General features: G+C 53.9%; 6 protein-coding genes across 6 annotated transcripts; 2 read left to right on the top strand and 4 right to left on the bottom strand.

Moving 5' to 3' along the window:
* Positions 1-556: 556 nt before the first annotated feature.
* STEHIDRAFT_45887 (P-loop containing nucleoside triphosphate hydrolase protein) lies at positions 557-1442 on the top strand (the record flags this gene model as incomplete). The annotated part of the gene is made up of 4 exons (XM_007297880.1): positions 557-622; positions 684-705; positions 862-979; positions 1061-1442. 4 exons carry the CDS (start codon positions 557-559, stop codon positions 1440-1442), a joined length of 588 nt encoding a protein of 195 aa, XP_007297942.1.
* Positions 1443-2797: 1355 nt separating this feature from the next.
* Positions 2798-4191, top strand: STEHIDRAFT_89994 (Di-trans-poly-cis-decaprenylcistransferase). The gene is made up of 6 exons (XM_007298279.1): positions 2798-3033; positions 3112-3254; positions 3359-3475; positions 3547-3642; positions 3731-3851; positions 4045-4191. Exons 1-6 carry the CDS (start codon positions 2827-2829, stop codon positions 4153-4155), a joined length of 795 nt encoding a protein of 264 aa, XP_007298341.1. The 5' UTR covers positions 2798-2826; the 3' UTR covers positions 4156-4191.
* Positions 4192-4372: 181 nt separating this feature from the next.
* On the bottom strand, positions 4373-8326 carry STEHIDRAFT_144039 (uncharacterized protein). Its single transcript, XM_007298986.1, has 4 exons — positions 7707-8326; positions 7353-7645; positions 7149-7285; positions 4373-7060 (listed from the first exon to the last, which is right to left on the bottom strand). Exons 1-4 carry the CDS (start codon positions 8105-8107, stop codon positions 5267-5269), a joined length of 2625 nt encoding a protein of 874 aa, XP_007299048.1. The 5' UTR covers positions 8108-8326; the 3' UTR covers positions 4373-5266.
* A 121-nt stretch (positions 8327-8447) lies between these two features.
* STEHIDRAFT_136502 (P-loop containing nucleoside triphosphate hydrolase protein) lies at positions 8448-10359 on the bottom strand. Its single transcript, XM_007298985.1, has 3 exons — positions 10135-10359; positions 9124-10073; positions 8448-9043 (listed from the first exon to the last, which is right to left on the bottom strand). The coding sequence occupies exons 1-3, from the start codon at positions 10266-10268 to the stop codon at positions 8499-8501; spliced, it is 1629 nt and encodes a 542-aa protein (XP_007299047.1). The 5' UTR covers positions 10269-10359; the 3' UTR covers positions 8448-8498.
* A 292-nt stretch (positions 10360-10651) lies between these two features.
* STEHIDRAFT_89986 (general substrate transporter) lies at positions 10652-15765 on the bottom strand. The gene is made up of 21 exons (XM_007298278.1): positions 15593-15765; positions 15523-15539; positions 15351-15457; positions 15124-15292; positions 15030-15075; positions 14921-14980; positions 14742-14863; positions 14540-14666; positions 14397-14492; positions 14328-14340; positions 14251-14268; positions 14177-14191; positions 14042-14120; positions 13932-13989; positions 13766-13875; positions 13682-13715; positions 13466-13628; positions 13404-13412; positions 13298-13354; positions 11391-13235; positions 10652-11321 (listed from the first exon to the last, which is right to left on the bottom strand). Exons 1-20 carry the CDS (start codon positions 15692-15694, stop codon positions 13030-13032), a joined length of 1608 nt encoding a protein of 535 aa, XP_007298340.1. The 5' UTR covers positions 15695-15765; the 3' UTR covers positions 10652-11321; positions 11391-13029.
* A 250-nt stretch (positions 15766-16015) lies between these two features.
* STEHIDRAFT_117703 (uncharacterized protein) lies at positions 16016-19131 on the bottom strand. Its single transcript, XM_007298984.1, has 4 exons — positions 19053-19131; positions 16283-18977; positions 16139-16218; positions 16016-16085 (listed from the first exon to the last, which is right to left on the bottom strand). Exons 2-4 carry the CDS (start codon positions 18960-18962, stop codon positions 16038-16040), a joined length of 2808 nt encoding a protein of 935 aa, XP_007299046.1. The 5' UTR covers positions 18963-18977; positions 19053-19131; the 3' UTR covers positions 16016-16037.
* Positions 19132-19221: the final 90 nt, after the last annotated feature.

Here is a 19221-nt window from a genome sequence, read left to right as displayed (position 1 = left end):
TCTCTTAGCATCTCCTTCAAATGTCTTTGAATCACGGTCACATGGTGAGCACTGGCAAGTGCCGATGCGCGAAGTTGTATAATAGACGTTATCTGCAGCCAGAAAAATGGACTTTTGCGTTGCAAACCGACGAGAATGAGTTTTAAAAGTGAGAATTTCAAGTGAAAGTTCATTTCGAAGGGGAATGTGTAGGCCGGCAGTGATTGGCTGATCACCCTGCTTTGGCCTGCGTCGGCGCCTACCGAAGGTGCAGAGACGAACTATTACTTGAAAATTGGCGTTGCCGACCTTCAGATTCGCCGATCCGAAGCTCACAGAAACTCTTACTTTTCAGGCTGCAGATAACATCTAATGCTTCGCAGGCTTTTGGCGCTGCCTATGTCTGTCGTCGACAGATAGCTCAACTGAGATGCTAGGCACGCGCCAGCCCACTCGTTCCTTCACACGATCCACATACGACAATCACTCGTATCTCTCCTGGTGGTATATATAGGGTCCTTCATACGTTTATCTCACCTTCCTTCACGGCGTGTCCTCGGGCCCACATCTGAAAGAAATGGATTACTGGCGGATTGGTTTACTGGGTGATTGCGATGTTGGCAAGACCACGCTGGCAAAGCAGGTGAAGATCGATCCTTCGTTTACAGAGTACTGTTCGTCCTAATTATAACGATATGTTACAGTTCACCCTCAACTGCTTTCTTGGTGGGTCCTCACGATAAACTTCTCGCATAAACGTCGCGGCCCATCCTCATGCAATTCCATTCTCAGATATGGTGGTACGTTCGAAAGCTAGACCGCATAGGTTACGCTACACTTCGTCCTTCACTCATGATGGTTTCTGCGCATCACAGACGCCAGAAGAAGAAGAAGAGACATTTCGCAAGCAGCTCGTGGTCGATAACAGGATGTGCTTCCTCGAGTTACTCGATCCGCACTGGAAGTCAGAACCTCTTCAGAGCGACCACCACGTTCTCAAGTAATATTTTGTTTTCTTTGGCATTATTTACATCAAGATCGTCTACCCTATCCAATGCTGACTCTCTTCAACCTACGCCAGGGAATGCGACGGTTTCCTGCTCATCTACTCCATCGCTTCCCGCACCTCATTTGATGGTATCGACGTCTATCATCAAGCATTACTAGAATCTGCCGCTCTAAAGGGACCAACCAAACCGGTCTTCATCCTAGTCGGGAACAAAATGGACAAACAAAGTTATCAGGGTGAGGTCACTCGTGACGAGGGGGTCGCAAAGGCGAAAGAGCTTGGCTGTCAGTTTTTCCAGACGTCGGCGAAGACGGCTCAGAACGTAGAGAGGGCGTTCATGGAGGTGATTCGACAGTTGCGACAGCGGCCAGGGACAGCAAAGAAGGGAGACCATGTGCCGCCGAAGACACGTAGGGTGATGCTGGGCCGGGGGAGGTCGTGCATTGTTATGTGAAGAGTCAACTTACACATAGGCTGTAAATCCTAATTTACCGCAAACACAACTGAGAAATATTCTGTAAGATGAACAGTTTCTTTGAAAACTAGGGTAAGTAGTTCAATCGGTTACGAGAAGTCGTAGCTACAGGATTTCGGCGTTGCCTTACCATGTCGTCGAAGACTGTGGCTCAACTGAGATGCTAAACAGGCCCCCGCCTCGCTTCTTCACACGACCCACAGACGACAATGACTCGCATCTCTCCTGCCAGGTATATATAGGGTCCTTCAGACATTTCCTATCTCACCTTCCTTTACGGCGTTTCCTCGGGCCCACATTTGAAAGAAATGGATCACTGGCGAATCGGTTTACTGGGTGATCACGATGTTGGCAAGACCACACTGGCAACGCAGGTGCAGCCCGATCCTTTGTTTATGGCGTATGGTTCGCCCTAATTATAACTTACAGTTCACGATGAACTGCATACTTGGTGAGTCCTCACGATCAAGTTCTCTTACAAACATACTGATGAAATTCGATTCTCAGATATGGTGGCACGTTCCAAAACTAAACAACATAAATCATGCCACACGTCAGAGTCCTCCACTCATCATGACTTCCGTGCACCAGATGGGAGAAGAACAAGAAGCTTACGAGGCATTTCGAAAGCAGCTCGTCGTCGATAGCAAGATGTGCTTCCTCGAAATACTCGATCCGCACTGGAAGTCAAACCCTTTCTCGAGCGACCATCAAGTTCTCAGGTGATTATTTCCTTCATATCAAGTTCTTTTACTACGCTATTCAAAGCTGACTCTATACCCCGTCAGGGACTGCGATGGTTTCCTGTTCATCTACTCTATTGCTTCCTGCGCTTCATTTGATGACATCGACATCTATCACCAGGCATCACTAGAATATGCCGCTCTAAGGGGACTAGCCAAACCTGTTTCCATCCTAGTTGGGAGCAAACTAGATAAACAGAGTTTTGAGGGTGAGGTTAGTCATGACGAGGGGGTCGCAAAGGCGAAAGAGCTCGGCTGCGAGTTTCTTGAGACGTCGTCGAAGACGGCACAGAATTTAGAGAAGGTGTTCACGGGGATGGTTCGACAGCTGCGAAAGCAGCCAGAGGAAGAAAAGAAGGGAGATCGTGTGCGGATGAAGATATGTAGCCGGGGGATTTCGTGCATTGCTATGTGAAGAGTAAAATTATGCATCGGTGAATTCAGTTTATGAAGTTTAGACTGGGTTGGAGCCCCATACAGAGGTGGACGACTCTGCAGAGGGGCGCGCCACTCGGAAATCGGATTGGAACTCCGGCCCTAAGATTGCTCCACGCTGCACATCGGAGTTTGAAACGAACTTGCTTCCCCACTCTTCCACGTAGCCCGCACATCTCCAGAACATGGTGCTCGGATATCTCACTCAATGCACCTCATGGCTCCAAACCACGCTCACTGAAAAAGCTAAACTGGGGCTCATCAATGTCTTAGCGGCCGGTCCCATTCCACGACATGTCGCGTTCGTTATGGATGGTAACCGGCGCTACGCACGTCGGCTGCACAAGCAAGTGCAGCAAGGACATGCGGAAGGATTCGTTGCCTTGAGAAGAGTGGGAAAACATTTCTTAACTGTCTTGCTCTTTCTTGTAATTTTGAAGAAAACTGACCTCCTCGTGCAAACATAACAGATGCTCGAAATCTGCATGCGTCTGAATATTACATGCGTCTCAGCATATGCTTTCTCCATCGAGAACTTCAAGCGTTCGCCGGAGGAGGTCGAGGCTCTCATGACACTCGCTCGAAGCAAACTCTTAGAACTCTGTCAACAAGGGTGAGTGAGCCTTGAGTATGGAATTTCAGGTCGTAACTCGCTTCCCGGAGACGTTGGTTGGCGTCAATCATACCGCTCAGAAATTGATCATACACACTCCACAGGGATCTATTGCAGGAATACAGCGTCCGTTTGAATATCGTAGGCAACGTGAGCCTGTTACCACCGGATGTCCTTGAGGCAGCTCGGAAGGCAGAAGAAATGACCAAGTATAATAACAGGTAAAGATCGCTTTCGTCCGAAATTTTGATACTATTCAGCGCTGAATCATGACTGCTTGGTACCTCCACAGGGCTATTCTGAACCTATGCATGCCTTACACCTCCCGCGACGAAATCGCCGCAGCCGTACGTTCCTCAATAGACGACTCCATAGATCACAACAACGCGTACGCTCACCTTTGTCCCTCATTTTGGCATCAACTCACTATTCACTAATACATCGACCTCCCGTCCCCTTCCTCATCATCATCATAGCTCAATCTCAGAAAAAGACATCGACGCTCACCTGATGACCTCAAAAGGCGGCAGCCCCCCGCTCGACATTCTCATCCGCACCAGCGGCGTCAAGCGCCTGAGCGACTATCTCCTCTGGCAGGTGAGAGTTAGATTCACGAATGACACATCTGCCAGCACCCACCTTCTTCTCCTACATCCCTGTCCTCACCTTCATCCCCGTCCCCCTTCGCACTCCTATACTTACTCCCATCTTCGAGCCTTGAAATCACCATCATACTGACCACTGACCTCTCGGAATCGCCCGCGCCACGTCACGTCTCGCTCGTTCCCAGTGCTGCGAAGACACACAGATCCAGTTCTCAGACACGTACTGGCCCGATTTCGGTCTGCTCGACTTTATACCCATTCTTTTGGATTACCAGCGCAAACGGTGGTCTCTGTGATATACATATCCATATGCAACTCATTGCGTCTTTCGCCTCTCGTATAACTACCTCCTGTCCGTCAAATGGTGGATAACCTCTTGCTATCAACGTGAACCATCATCAATGATTTTATCACAAGACGCGAGACGGAAACTTAAATAACGTCCAAAGACTCAGCCAACAAACATCGACTCAAGACAGCAAAATATCGTACCAAACTTAACTTTAACTATGCGTGACGACGGGGTCGACTCTGCGTCAGAACCCCCGCCTTACAGGTATATTTGCGAACAGAACAGAACACAAACGCGATGTACGACGTATCGAGTACTCAAAATAAAGATGAATGATGATGCTATGTAGCTAATAATGGTTCAGACCGTAATGTGAGAAATGTGTCCGGAAGAATCGATATGGGATATGGTGGGTTACATGAATATCGAACGTCTAAACGAGGGGGGCGTGAGGGGGACAGGACGGGTTCGACCAACTGCTTACTACTGGACTACTGGAGGTGACAAGGAGAAAGTATGTACAACTACTACTAACTAACTAACTAACGATGCGTGATGCTGCGACAAACATTCGGATGTTCAGAAATATAAAAGTGCAGAGGGTCCATAGACGGATGTGAGGTGAGGTGAGATGTCATGAGTGATGAACAGATGTGGTGTGGGGAGAAAGGGGTTGGTGGTGGGAAGGGAGGGGAGGTATGGAGGAAGAGATTGAGTTACTGGTTACTGTGCTGTCCGTGATTCCGCTATCGATTAAGATAAACCGAACAACCGAGAGAGAGAGAATGAATGAAAGTCCAAGAGTAGAGGAGAAGAGTGACATGGAAGGAGAGGACTAGGGTTTTTGCAACAAAAAAAGAATACCAGGTCATGGCGGGCGACGGTAGCGCATTGACATGGACGAATTGAAGGAAGCGAAGGAAAGAGGATAACGTACTGAAAGAGAGGGGAAGCGAGCCAAGAAAGAATCCGAAAACCGATACCCGAACAATGTCAACGGCGACGTCAACGTACAATGTACCAAGAAACAACAATGAAAAGGTTACGTGCAGTCCATGAACAAAGTGACCAATAAATCCACTATGCACCGCGGTGGTCACAATTCACAAAAACGATCAGTTCGGCGGCAACACCCCCGAGAGACCGCGACTGCCCTTCCGCTCATGGTTAGGCCTTTGCTGCTGCCCCCTCGGCTGATCAGGGAACGGCACCGCGCTCTGTCTACGACTCGGGGAAGGCTTCTGCTGCTGTTGAGTCGACCGCTGCAACTCAACATCCGACTGATACCTCTGCCAATCCTCGACCTTCATCGTCGACAGCCTCTTCGTATGCGTGACGGGCCTCCCCACACCGGCGCTCGGTGAGCGAGAATGCGCATTTCCTTTATCGCCGTGCCCTTGCGCGTCCTCAGCACCAGCACCAGCACCCGTCCGCTGCTGCTGCTGTTTCTTCTCGTTCAACCTCGCCTGTTCCGCCTGCCTCTTCATAACCGCCTGCTTCTCCACCGCCTTCGAGCGCTCCCACCTCGCCTTTGCCGCCTCGAGCTCGGCGTGCTCTTTCTCGGCCTGAGTGAGTGGCGCCTGAAGCTCCCGCAGCTTCTCGCGATGCCTCTCCGTGAGTTCCTCATAAGTGACGGTACGAGGGGGATGATGAGGTCCGTTCGGGCTGCCACCGTTCGGCGACGTTCCTTTCCTGGGAGGCAAGACGTTCACAGCGGCTGAACTGCCACCATTGTTATTATTATTGTGAGGCACATTCGACGAGTTCGTGCGGTGGTGGCGATGTCTCGACGTTGCTCCCAAGAACTGAGCCCCTTCAGCATCCATCACCGGAGAAACCAGAGGCACACCACCTTCCCCGTCCAAGATACCTTCGCGCTGACCCCGCCGAAGGAGAGCCTCATGCACAGCAGGGGGAACGGTCAGACGTGGCGCAGGTGCCGGCATGGGCATGCTGATGGGCGTCGTCGCGATCGGAGCCGAGGGACCAGAGGGTGGCTGTAGGATCTTACGATCGCGAACGTACGCGTCCCAATCGTCCTGATTACGCAGAGGCGCACTCGTCGGCCTTCCAATGGAATTCCCGGCCTGCTGACTGCTGGTGAGGGTGGACAGTTCCATGGATTGCACGCGGCTGCGTTGTTCGTTCACTTTGGGGGGGCGTAAGTGAGAAGCAGCAGGAAGGACGGCGTTGTTGAGGTCGTAGCTGAGCGTCCGACGAGAGGTGAGAGAGGGGTGACGAGAGCCAGACGCGGACGAGGCTTGCGAGTCGCCCAAGAGGTCGATCGACCGACGAAGGGTGCTGATCTCTGCCTCGAGCTCCGTCTTGCGTTTCTTCGCCTCGGACCCATTCGACGCGGACTCCTTCGTGTCGTCCCCAACATCTGCCATGAACCCCTTCGGGACGTCCTCCTGAATGTCGAGGCCCAGATCGAGCGCAGGCAGCGCGCCTGGGCTCTGTGCGCGGTAGGGAGGGGCCAACATGAGCTGCGACGTCTCGGACGGATTCCGATTACGCGCAAACATCGGCTCAGGGGTCCCGGGGGTCCCGGGCGAGTCCGTCGCATTATGCTGCATGAGGGGCACGGAGGAGAACTCGCTGTTCTGACGCCAGTGCTTGCCGTCGATGGGGTGCTCCTTCTCCCACTCTGCGAGCTCCTGTGGGAGGCGTGAGAAGCGTTCGGCCTCCTTGCTGTCGTTCTCCGCGTCCCGCCGTTTTTGCTCTTCCTTGATCTCTTTCAGTTTCCGTTGGAGGAGCTTGAGGATGCGGAGCTGGACGGCGACGCCCATGAGGGCGATGGCGCCGATGAGACCGAGCTCGATCTCCATCGTCTGCGAGACGGGGAACTGGATACCGTTGTTGGTGTATTTCGGGAAGAGCGAGGAGAATCCGAGGTTCCAAATGTAGAACTGTGAACATAGTAGGGAAGGATGTCAGGAGGGGGGTGGGGGTTGGAGCGAGATGGAAGCGCGAATTTATAATTATAGTTATGCTTACCTCCTTCAGGTTCGCCGACGTGAAACAGTCCACACCGAGCATCATGGCCGAGCTACCGACGAACGCGGTGGAGACCAAAACGACGTGATAGTGAATCTTCTGGATGGTGCAGAGCACAAAGCCCGCAACGGCGCATCCTATATATAGCACTTTGATAAGCTACACAAACAACAGATAGACGGGCTCGACAAGATGGGTACTGACCGATGAAGAGAATCCAGCGGAGACCGATGGTATGTATGAGGCCGCCGTCTCTGAAACATTCGATCCAAAGCGCGAACGCAAAGCCGCCCCAGGCGCCAATAAAGAACCGCGTCGCCTTCCAAAAAAAGATGGAGATACCCCCTCCGGCGATGCCAGCCACGCTACACGCGAGCACGAACATGCCTCGGAGGGTCTTACTGGGTGGATTGACGGCGTTCAATATCCCGAACTTGAGGATGAGGACGAAGCAGACGAGGGAGAGGGTATAGCAGCCGATAAGGAAGAAGGACGACCTAATCATGGAACCGTTTAGCCAACGGAAAGAGGATGGACCCCCGACGACAGGACACTCACCATCGGTTCTTGTGACCCAAGAAAGCACTGGGCAGGCCGGTGATGATGAGCAGACCTCCCAGGACACCAAAGGCAGGATCGAGGACGGTGGCGAGAGTTATGGGTGTGGCGGTGGCCGAGGCGGATGCGGAGGAAGTGGCGGAGGCGGAGGTAGAGGTGGGGGTGATGGTGGAGGTGACATTGAGCGTGGTGGGTACGGACGTAGGCACTTGGACGGTCGAGCCTCCGGACTGGGTCGCGATAGTCGTAGAGATAAAGCTGGTGGTGAGGTAGGTCGTCTGCGAGAGCGATGAGGAGCTGGTAGAACTGGACGAGTTTGACGAAGACGACTGGGCAACGACGGAGAGAACGGAAGCGAGGGCGAGGGCGAAGAGGAGAAGGAGGGAACGGAGGGAGGCCATGGTGGTCGGGAGGAAGGAGGGACGAGCGGGTGGGATGCAGAAGGGCAAAGCTTGTGGGACTTTGTGATTAAACTCAGTTAGGCGAACGCAAGCCGATCCGAAAGTTCCCACTTCAATAATCGCCCAGTCAAAGCGTCGCCTTGACGAGCCTTTGGCTTTGCTGGCCTCAGCTCGTGGGCGGCGGACACGGTGACGTAGAAAGGCACGGTAGAGAGCGTGAAGGACGTGGTGGTGGTGGGTGGGAGACAACGACGACGCCTCCCAAATTCCTACAGCTGCGCGAATTTCATATGTTTCACTGCGTCATCCACACCCCGTTCCTCGCACATGTTCCTTATGTGTTCCTTACACCAAAATATAATTATGTATCTCGTATCGTATGTACTCTACTCTACTTTTGCTCGACATAGTCGTACTTCACGGGCACGACCCGAATCTGCTGCAACAACTTCCTCATCTCCCTCGTCTCGCTCATCCTCCGCCCACCCTCCTCATACGGTTCAGCCCTCAAAATCGTAACCACTCGCCCTCTCCTTCCAAACCGCCCCACCCGCCCCGCAATATGCAGATAACTGTCCCCCTTCCGTGCCGCCTCAGGAACGCCCAGTAAAAAGACGTGCGAGAGCTCAGGGAGGTCCAAGCCCCTGATGACCGCCAGGTTCGACACCAGCAGAGTCGGTTCTGCGTCGTACCCTGCTGCTGGTGAGGATGGGTCATTTGAGTCCTGCGCACGGAGGAGATGGTCCCGTCCGTGTGGGGATAGGAGGTCCAGTGCGCGTGCGTTCACGCCTAAAGCTTGGAGGTCGTACACCGCACGGGGGATGGACGAGGACGCGGAGAGCACAAGGAGGGCCACGCGGGGCACGTTGACCGCGAAGATCTCGGCCAATGTCTCCATCGAGGGCGCGTGGTACGGGCTCGGCGTCATCTCATACCCTGGATACAGACGCAAACGCAAACATAGCCCGCGAATCAGCACATCAAAGAAGAGCAGATGCAACATATGTGGTGCGCACTCAGAACCACGTCGTCCGGCAGCTTCTCGAGTGATTCAGATGCGGTGTCCGTTTCGGGACTTGTAGGTTCGTGAGTATGTTGAGCTACAGCCTCAATATCGATATCATGACGGTCCTGCTCTTGCTCCTCGGCAGGCTCGGACTCGTCCACCGCACCCGCGATGTTCTTCACCTGGCCGTCCTCAGAAACGACGAGCACACTATGACTGATATTCGGCCCCAAATATGCCCGCGCCGTCCGCTCGTCCTCTTCCTCCTCCTCCTCCTCCTCTGACTGAGACCGTCTCGAAGCATCCTCTTGACCGTCCGAAATCTTGACGACATCATTGACACCTTGCTTCATCCACCGGTTCTGCGCAATATACGCCCTAAGACCCGTATTAAGCGTCGCACTACACATCACCAACTGAGGCAACGGCCTAAGCGCACTCCCGGTCTCCTCGCCATCGTCCGACCTGATCCTCGACCTATAAACCACATCAAGCAACTGTTTCGTAAGCGTCGGATGCATCTCGATCCTCCTCCTCAACTGCTCGCGTTTCTTCTCCGGCGTATGCGATGGCACGGACGGGATGAGGAAATCTGCTTCGTCTACGACGACGGTGGAGAGGTATTGGATCCCGAGTGCGCCGGGATCTTTTTGAGCTACGTCGTGGATGGCCTGTGGGGTCCCGATGAGGATGAAAGGGGGCTCGGAGCGCAGTTTCACGATTTGGGTGGCTACTAGGTCTGGGGAAGAGTCGCCACGGACGATGACTTGGGCGATGGAGTCGATGGAGCGGGAAGGGTCGGCTGCGCGCACCATGCGTGAGATCCAGTGGAGGTATTGGTGCGCCAAGTCTGCATGTGGGACGAGGAGGAGGGAGGTGATGGGCTTTCTGGAGAGTTTCTGGATGAGGAAGTTGTCCGGGAGTGGTTTACTCATTAGAGCCAGCATGATTCCGAAAGACCTGTATGACTATCAACATCATGACCCAACGTCGCAGAGAAAAGAATGTAGAGACAACGCACTTTCCGCTCCCAGTCTGACCTTTCAACAAAACATCCTGCCGTCCCTGGACAATAGCAGGTATGAAACGCCTCTGCGCTTCCGTCGCCTCACGGACGTTGGGAAAGGTGGCTTTGAGGGTGAGGATGATGGGCATGGAGAGGCCGAGGCCTGTGAAGGACGGTTTCGCTGCAGGGGCCTCTTCAGTCTTTCGTTTCTGTGGCCGTTTTTTGGAGAGGGGTTTCGCGATGTCTTTCGTCCATTGGGAGCGCGATGTTGAGGGGGCGGGTGGTGTGGCGTCTACGGACGGTTCGAGAGTGCGTGAATGTTCTGATGTTGGGGTAGATTCGGATGGATGTAATTGTAATATTTGGGGGGATGAACGAAACGACCGTGAAGAATAATGAACAGGTGAAGTAAACAGACGAGTTGTCGAAGTCGCGGCGAGACGAGGGGGCATGTAGAAAAGAAAGAAGAGCAAAAGGCGCGTTCGCGGTCAAGTCCGAGTCCGGCTCTCCGTCTCCTACCACCACTGCTCACGGCGAACTCACGGCGTTCCAGGACGTACTTCCAAGCCGTCACTTGTGTGCTCTAGGATCGATCTTGCCTCATCCAGGGCAGTCCTTCGTCCGAGTCATGAACTCTAGTATAATGGTTTAAAGTATGATGGCCGGGGGGTACTGCAGTACCCCCATCCTCTTCTCTATTAGCAGCACACAAACATGTCCTCCTCAGAAACCAACTCGGTCGTCATTCTCGGCGCAGGGATCATAGGCCTCTCAACCGCCTACTACCTCTCCGAGCTCTCGCCCAACACCACCATCCACCTCGTCGACACCTCGCCCACCCTCTTCGCCTCCGCCTCCGGCAAAGCAGCCGGTTTCCTCGCGCGCGACTGGTTCTCGCCCGCCCTCTCCTCCCTCGGTGCCCTCTCCTTCGACCTCCACAAGTCCCTCGCCGCAGCGCACGACGGCGCGAATCAGTGGGCATATAGTCCCAGTACGGGGTTGAGCATAGCGGATGTGCATGCGTCCTCGACGGGGGAGAGGGGCGAGGATTGGTTGCACCAGGGGACGACGAGGGCGTTGACGGCGAGTGGGGATGCGGTACCGGCGAAGGGGGCTGGGGTGCCGAAGTGGTTGGCTGTTGGACGGGGGTTGGTTGAAGCTAAGGTCGAGAAGATCTCGGACGGGACGTCGACCGCTCAGCTGTAGGCTTTTCCAACTTCCTTATACTTACCCTCAACAATAACCCATTCATCCTATGCCATATTATTTAGAGACCCGCTCCAACTCTGTCAATTCCTCCTCAAACAATGCACAACCCGCAACATCCAAATCCACCACCCCGCCACACCCACCGCCCTCGTCACCTCGCCCAGCCCCACCACCCTCACCGGCCTCACCATCCTCTCCTCCACCACCGGCCTCACCACCACCCTCCCCTTTACCCACCTCCTCCTCACCGCCGGCGTCTGGACTCCCTCCCTCTTCCGCACTCTCTTCCCAACTTCATCCACCTCGATCCCCATAACGCCCCTATCCGGACACTCCCTCGTCCTCCGCTCTCCGCACTGGACCTCTCCCCCCTCAGCGCAAACAGCAACAGCAGCAGCAGAAGAAGGCGTCCACGCCGTGTTCACGACCTATCCCTCCCTCAACTTCTCCCCCGAAATCTTCAGCCGTTCCTCACCCCACGGACACGGCTACGACCTCTACCTCGCCGGCCTCAACACCTCCTCCGTCCCCATCCCCCCTCTCGCCACCGACGTCCATCCCATCGACTCCGAACTCGCGCTCCTCCTCCAGGCCGCTCAAAAATTGCTCGATGAGGAAGGTGAGGAAGGGAAGGCAACGAACTTTGACTTCGAGGTGATTCAGAAGGGATTTTGTCATAGACCGGTTACGCCGAGGGGTGTTCCGGTGTTATGTGCGCTTGGGGCGAAAGAGACGGGGTTGGCCTTAGACGAGGATGTGGATGGGGAGGGTGGAGGGAAGGTGTTCGTTTGTGCGGGACATGGGCCTTGGGGGATTTCGTTGAGTCTTGGGACGGGTCTTGTTTTGGCGGAGATGGTGCTCGGGAGGGAATTGAGCGCGGACGTGTCGCAGCTGGGGCTGGGGTTGTGACCAAATTCTTTCCGGGGAATCATCAATCAAACAAAAGGAAGCAGGCAGGCGGACCATGTTTTGTAACATTTCGTTATGATTGTTGCAGTTGGTTGGAGGGAGGAAAAAAACATTGGTATGGTACAGTACCGCTAGCTACTCAGATGCACAAATGTCTGGGCAACGCCGTGTGGGCAAGGGGGCAAGGGGGCAAGTTGAGAGAGAGAGAAAGATAAATAAAACGGATGATTCGATGATTCGATGGATGAGGCCGAGAAATGGGCATTCGAGAAAGAAAACGAAAGAAGAGGGCATTACGGAAAGAGTGAGCTATAAGAGCAGACAGGGTATAACAAACACTGGAAGACGAAAATGGCGAGCAACGACAGTGGTGTGGGTTGGCGAAAAGGAATTAGCATGAAAAAGCAAGGAAGGCTAAGATGATGAAGGTTGTCGACTACTAGAGATGCTGCGTGCGACGTATCAGAACAGTGAACAAGTACAGGCTACATTGCGAGGTGTGAACGCGAGGAAATGAGACAGAGACGTAGTACGAGAGAACCTGCGACACGAACGACGACAACTCCAGGGGGGCCAAAAGCCAACTCAATTCATCCAACTCTCTCTCTCTCGCTAGTGGCAATAATGAGTTCCTTTCCTTTCCCGCCCACAAATTAATAATTATCGCTCATCCGACGACGCAGTCGAAGAAGAAGAGTAACGGTGCCTTTTACCGGGCCTCTGTTCGCCTCCTCCCTCGTCTCCCTCGTCATCTCCGTCTCCGTCTTTCCCGCCATCCAACCTCGCAAGTTCCTATTCTTCTCCATCCGCGATCGGCTGGTACGGCGCCCGTCCGTCGCCCTTGCGCAGAAGCCGGCTCACCCACCCTCTCTGCGACGGCGAGCTGTCCCTGCCGGACGAGGTGTTGTTGATCGCGAGGTGGCTATTGGTAGGGATGGCGCCGGAGACGAGGGAAGCTCGCTCGGACTCGAGGTTGTCGATTTCCTCCTCGCGTGCGTCTGTGTAAAAAGAAAAGGAAATCAATTTGTGGTGTTTGAGAAGACAGTCACGTGATACGTACCTTCGCCAAATACAGCGTCCATCTCTTCGAGCGGTACTCCCATGGTTTCGGGATACACTGCTGGTGTGTTAGTATCTATCAAAGCATTACACGGAAAGGAACGTACGGAAGTATACTATAGTCCAGACTGTCAGTGAATGATTTTCACGAAAACAAGACGCCACTCACCCAAGACGAAACTGCAGGCGCAGAAAAATCCGTGCATCGGGTAGAGCCTCCACTCGATGACCTCCTGCAGGTACGGCGTCGCCTCTCCCACCAAAAAATTGAACGCCCAATTTGTGGCAGTCGAAATGCTGACCCCCTTTGCACGCACGGTGAGGGGAAGGATCTAGGAAGGCGCTCTCAGTACGAGCTGACACGGATAATCGCGGAGAGACGGACCTCGGGAGGGTACAACCAGGGCAGGGGACCCCAACTGCCACGCAAAGTTAGCTTGATTCGTGGCTCAGAGGTAAGAATGCATACCTGTATCCGAAGAACGCGTTGTAGATGATGACACAGACCACGACGGCGTTCGGCGTCTGCGGGATGTCGATATACATCCACCAACCGGTGGCACACAGCGCGGTGCCCATCTGCATATCGTATTAGAGTGCGAGTCAATTAAACATGGCAGAGAATCGCGACGTACCACGACAGCGCCGGACAGAAGAATTGGACGACGACCCCACCGGTCAACGAGGTACCACCTGAGGAAGTATGTCAAGGCATATCCTAAATGACCTCTTGAGAGCGACGCACGTAGGAATTGTACTCAGAAGATATATGATGGCGTTGATACCGGCCATCAGGATAGCCTGACGTCCTAACCAACCGGCCTCTGCGGGATGATGCTGGGTCAGCTGAGCTACGACTGACACTTCGCTCGCTCCGCACCTTCGAATACACTCGCTGAGAACATCAAACAAGGATTAGTACAGTTCACGTTGGATGACCTCCACATCACTTACGTGCATAATAGGAAATGACTGCATGCCACAATCCTTCGGCATCAGCGCTTTGCTCGGACCAAGTCGTAGGAACATACCGTTAATGCCGTTCTGTATCAAAGAATGAGGCTTAAAGAGCTCAGAGCTTCATTGACTATGAAACTCACCAGTTGTGCGAAAGCTTGAGAAGACATAGCCAGTAATATTCGACGCTTATACTTTTGCCACATAACGGTATACGACCGTGCTTCGCCAGATTCACGCTACGAAGGGTCAAACTCTGTCCAGTACGAGCTGAGAACCAGCATACCTCAAGTAGGACTCTGTCCTTGATTTCCTGATACTCGGCTTTTGCAATAAGATCTTCTGGGTCTCCCCCGTGAAGGTCCGCGAGAACTTGCATTCCCTCAGCGTCACGGTCAACGTCAATAAGCCACCTGAAGACATGATCACGGAAGGCTTGTGTTAATCGTGTGCGCGGATTACACGTGTATGCGATGATAAAAGCCTACCGAGGGCTCTCCGGCATGACTAGCGAACCGGCGGCGAGAATGGCTCCAATGATGCATTGGATAAAGAGAGGTACGCGCCAGGCGAGGTCGGAGTCCATGAATGAGCAAAAGTAGTCAATCCACTGTTCGCGACGTCAGCTGTGTTCCGAATATCAGGTGCGTAAGCAGATGATACAAACCACGGAGGAGGCATAACCGAAGATGTTGCCCGTAAATTCCATGCATGCCAGTGCACCTCGCTAGACAGGGGTGAGCGAACCGAACACCTGAGTGGAGAACATGACGAACATGATTGGGCGGCGAGATTTCACTCTGGTATATAGGCACGATCGTTCTGAAAGATGATTAGCTGGAGCGATATAAGTCCGAATAGGATACCTACGAGAGCAAACCGACACCAAAGCCACTGACGATACGGCCTGCACACATCATGTTGAAACCGTTGGTGAACGTCTGAAGAGCGCCGCCCAGTGCGAAGACGACGGCTCCACTGAAGAGTGTTCCTCTTCGTCCTATCGAATCGCCGATGCGACCGGCGGCTAGAGAGGTGACTGTGATGGCGAATATAAGAACATCGCATGCAAGTCTCGACGGGTTGGAAGGACATACTGAAAGCACCAATCTCGAGGACTGCGACCATAGTCCCCCGCTGTACGGGACCGGGAGCATTGAAGAAAGTTCGAAAGTGGGGACCAGTGATGATCCCGGACATGACACTGGATATATAGCGTCAGACGAGGCTCTGAAAAGGCCCAGAGGCAGAATTCGCGCAGAAGCGCACCCTTGATCATATCCGAACTGGGGAAGGGGGTCAGCTATGTCGACGGCGTGTGGGTGTGACAGGGACTAACCAAGAATACGCCGAGAGAGGCGAAGACGGAGATAGAGTAGAGGAGGGGCTGGCCGACTAGCCGTCGGTTGGATGGCGGCGGACGGGGCACTGGTATGTCCATGGCGCATGGGCGACGTGCTCGGCGTCGTTGAAAGCGATGGCGAGCGAGGGCGTGACGGTGGTGGGGAACTTGCAGGCGCTGTCGGTCGCACTCCGCGAACGACGTCGTCGGAGCCAATTCCAATTGCTATGATCCCCGTCGGCCCGTGCCGACCGCGCGCGTTCCGTGCTGTTTGCGAGTCGTCAGCAGGGCCACAGTCGAACAACCATGGCTCGTTCAGTCATCTCCCTCGACTCGACCGCTTCCTCAGACGACTCCCTCGACTCGGACGATGAGTACCAGCTAGCCCAGCAGGAGTGGGAGGAGAGTCTTGCACAACTCACCCAACTCGTTTCCATCGTCCTTATGCCCTATTTCGGAAAGTGGTTAGGCAGGCGTTGGAGTTACTGGGGTGAGCTCGCTTTCTTCTTGTCCGTATTGCTCACAACTCATGCTATTATTCAGCGTATGCTCGCTATCTCCGTTTCGGTCTCGGGAAATCCTTCTTTGTGGGAGAACGACATCTAGCTTTCTCATGACAGTCGGTCTGTACCGCATACGCTACGAGACATTGAACCAATTATATTCAATAATATGTATTCCGTTCAGCCATTGCCTGCGCCCTCGCCGACGCCACCATGCTCGCCAGCGAACCCTTAACCTTGAACCCCGACGCCTCCAACTCATCCACCAACTGGTTCGCCAGCCCGATCTCCTTCCTGAACAGTAACCCGTGTATCAGTATATACCACGTATCCTGCGTCAATTCCACCCTCTTCGTCACCATCTCCCGATAGTATCGAAGTGCGCTCCGGATACCTGTCGACTCGCGGTTCGCGAGACAGGCCTTGATGAGCGCGTTATAGGCCGCCTGGTTCATCGGCATCTTCCTCGCTCGCATGCGCCGAGTGAGGTAGTCCGTGTAGTCCGTTACGAGGTTTTCAGCGAGTCCTTCCCAACGGTGGATGGCAAGCAGGACGGTAGTGTAAGTTCCCGCGGTAGGATGCAGTTCGGGATCCCCGTCCGCCTCCATCTGGGCGAGTAAGTCCATCGCGGCCTTGAGGTTTTGAGGCTCGCGTTCACGGAGCAGGTGGCTGATCACCGTCGAGTAGATGATGGCGTCGGGCCTTACCCCCTGCGCCTGCATGATTCGCCTAGTCCGTGTGACGGCTTCTGTGTGAGGGACAATCTGGAGCAACGCCATGAGCAGGGCAGAGAACGTGTGCGGATCGCCCTTCAGACCGGCTGCTCTGATAGCCTGCAGCGTCGAGGAAATGGCCTTGAAGTTTCCCAGCCGTTGATGATGAGACATGAAAGTGTTGTACGTGACTATAGATGGCGACGGTCCTTCCGCCTTCATCTTCTCGAAAAGCTCGTCGGCCTCGGTCTCGCGTTTGTTGAACAGGTATCCGGAAATCATCGCGTTATATAACGACTCGACCGCCGTCGTGTCTGACAACAGCTCCTTCTTCTTAGCGGCCTCCTTGTGGAACTCCTTAAACTTCTCTTCAGCCTCGGGCATCCTTCCGTTCCTCATGAGGGTAATGACGACCGCCTGGTACGTCCATCCATCGGGTTGCACGTCCTGCGAGCACATAATATCCCACAACTGCATGACGCGCGAGCAGTCACGAGTGGATCCGATACCCTGGAGGAGGACATTCCACACAGCGACCGAAGGCCGGATCCCAGCCTTGGTCATGTCATTCCATAGCTGTTCCGCCCAGTCAATCCGACCCAACTCCAAGAAAGCTTTCAGAAATGCCATCCAGATCGACTCAACAACAACGGGAAGAGCAGGGTCTGCGGTAGTCGACGCGGATAGCCATGGTGGATCGTCCGCGAGGCCTGCGATGATGCCGTTGTAGACTCTCTCGAGATGGGCGACAGCCTTAGCGGTGACGGATTTAGATACGTGGCTCATCAGAGCGGGAGGATGGGCGACGAGTCCGGCCAATCTAGCTTGTTCGAAGAAATGTACGAATTTATCTTGCTTTTTGAAGGTGCGGATGAGGCTAAGGGCGGTCCGGTAGGGGAGTCGGAAAGGAGACTGTAGGACGGTCTGAGCAGCAGCCGGCATGTCGTTGCGAAGAGCGTGTGCGGCGATGGCGAATATGAGGAATTCTGAGTACATGATCTGTGGGGAAGAGCTCGGGGATGACGTCGATGCCAAAGCGGTATCTTCATCGTCTAGTTCTTCCTGCTCCTCCAAAACTTCGTTCGTTATGGCGTGTCGCGTCCGGACGCTCGTCAAGAATCGATCGTAAAGGGATAGAATAGCCTCGGAATCGTCTCGCTGGAGGTGATACATGAAGAATGTACGAAGAGCATAGGTAGCGCGTCCCGTAGCAGCATAGACCGCAATGTTTTCCAGAGCTGTACGGTCGTGGTCTTCTAGGGATTTGGACGTATCGGAGGGAACGACGGTTGAGATAAGTCTGGAGCATCGTTCGAGTTCTGCCGGTCCCAGAAGGTGAAGTCGCTTGGAGGCTTCCAACGATGCCCAACTAGACGAAGCGGAAGCGACGTCCTTTTGCCATAGGGCATCTTGAAGACCCTGTACTTCGGCGTGAAAGGCATGAGCCTGATTACTTGGAGAGACGACAACGCTGGGGCCACCGGCTTCTGGATTGGGGTCACCGAAACCAGAGTTGACAGCCTTCGCTGGTGTGACGAAGCGTGGAGGTGTCGGAGGCGTATTTGGTCGTCGAGATGGTGTAGGATACTTCTGAGAAAGAGTCTTCCGTGGGTTAGAATAGGACCTCTGAGGAATCAGGATGGGGTGATATGAGGCTTTATAAGCAAATGCGGACAAGGCAAACGTCAGTGGCGACCTTGGGGATGGTGACGAGATTGGTCTGAAAGTAGATTTTGGCCTCGTTTCTGGACGAATTGTAAGCGGCTCGCGAGCTTGGTGAGAGATGGGTATGGTAGGGGAATGCCATGGTGTCTGAAGAGCACCGGGAGATGTGTTGTGTGCCACCCGCGTTCGCTGTTGAATGCTGGACTCGGAGGTTGAAGAAGACACATCGCTGAGTGGTTGAGGGACATGGAAGGCGGTGACATTAGAGGGTCTCGAGGGCAGCCCGTGTGATGCTATGAGTGCAGGAGAGGTGTGTGTAGACAGAGCAGGCTTTGGAGAGGACGTCGGTGTACCCCGCCTCTTGGTCGCCGTGTTAGAGTTTTGTTCGGGTTGATAGCTGATGGGCCTTCGAAGAACAGCATTTGGTGCGAGGAAATCGAAAAGTAGGCCTGTGGGGGAAGCAGGTATGGCATAACGAGTGAGCATGCGAGGGGAATTTGCCTAAGAGGAATCCAGACTTTTAGAATATGATAGAGACGATTTGAAGGAAGATTACAGCGTGGGCAGTGTACAGACCTCTAAGAGTCTTAGACGTACTCTGCGAGCAAAACCGACGGAAAAGATGAATAAATACTCGACTGGTTGGAGAAGAGCAACGTCTGGACCGGCGGCGCTTCAACTCTTGCCTCTGCGCCACCACTCAACTCAACACATAACTTACCACGACCCACACTGCTGTTTCAAA

Source organism: Stereum hirsutum (genome assembly GCF_000264905.1).
Source record: "Stereum hirsutum FP-91666 SS1 unplaced genomic scaffold STEHIscaffold_1, whole genome shotgun sequence".
NCBI lineage: Eukaryota > Fungi > Basidiomycota > Agaricomycetes > Russulales > Stereaceae > Stereum > Stereum hirsutum.
The sequence above is the reverse complement of the archived record's forward strand: the minus strand, read 5'-3'. Positions and strand labels throughout refer to the sequence as shown.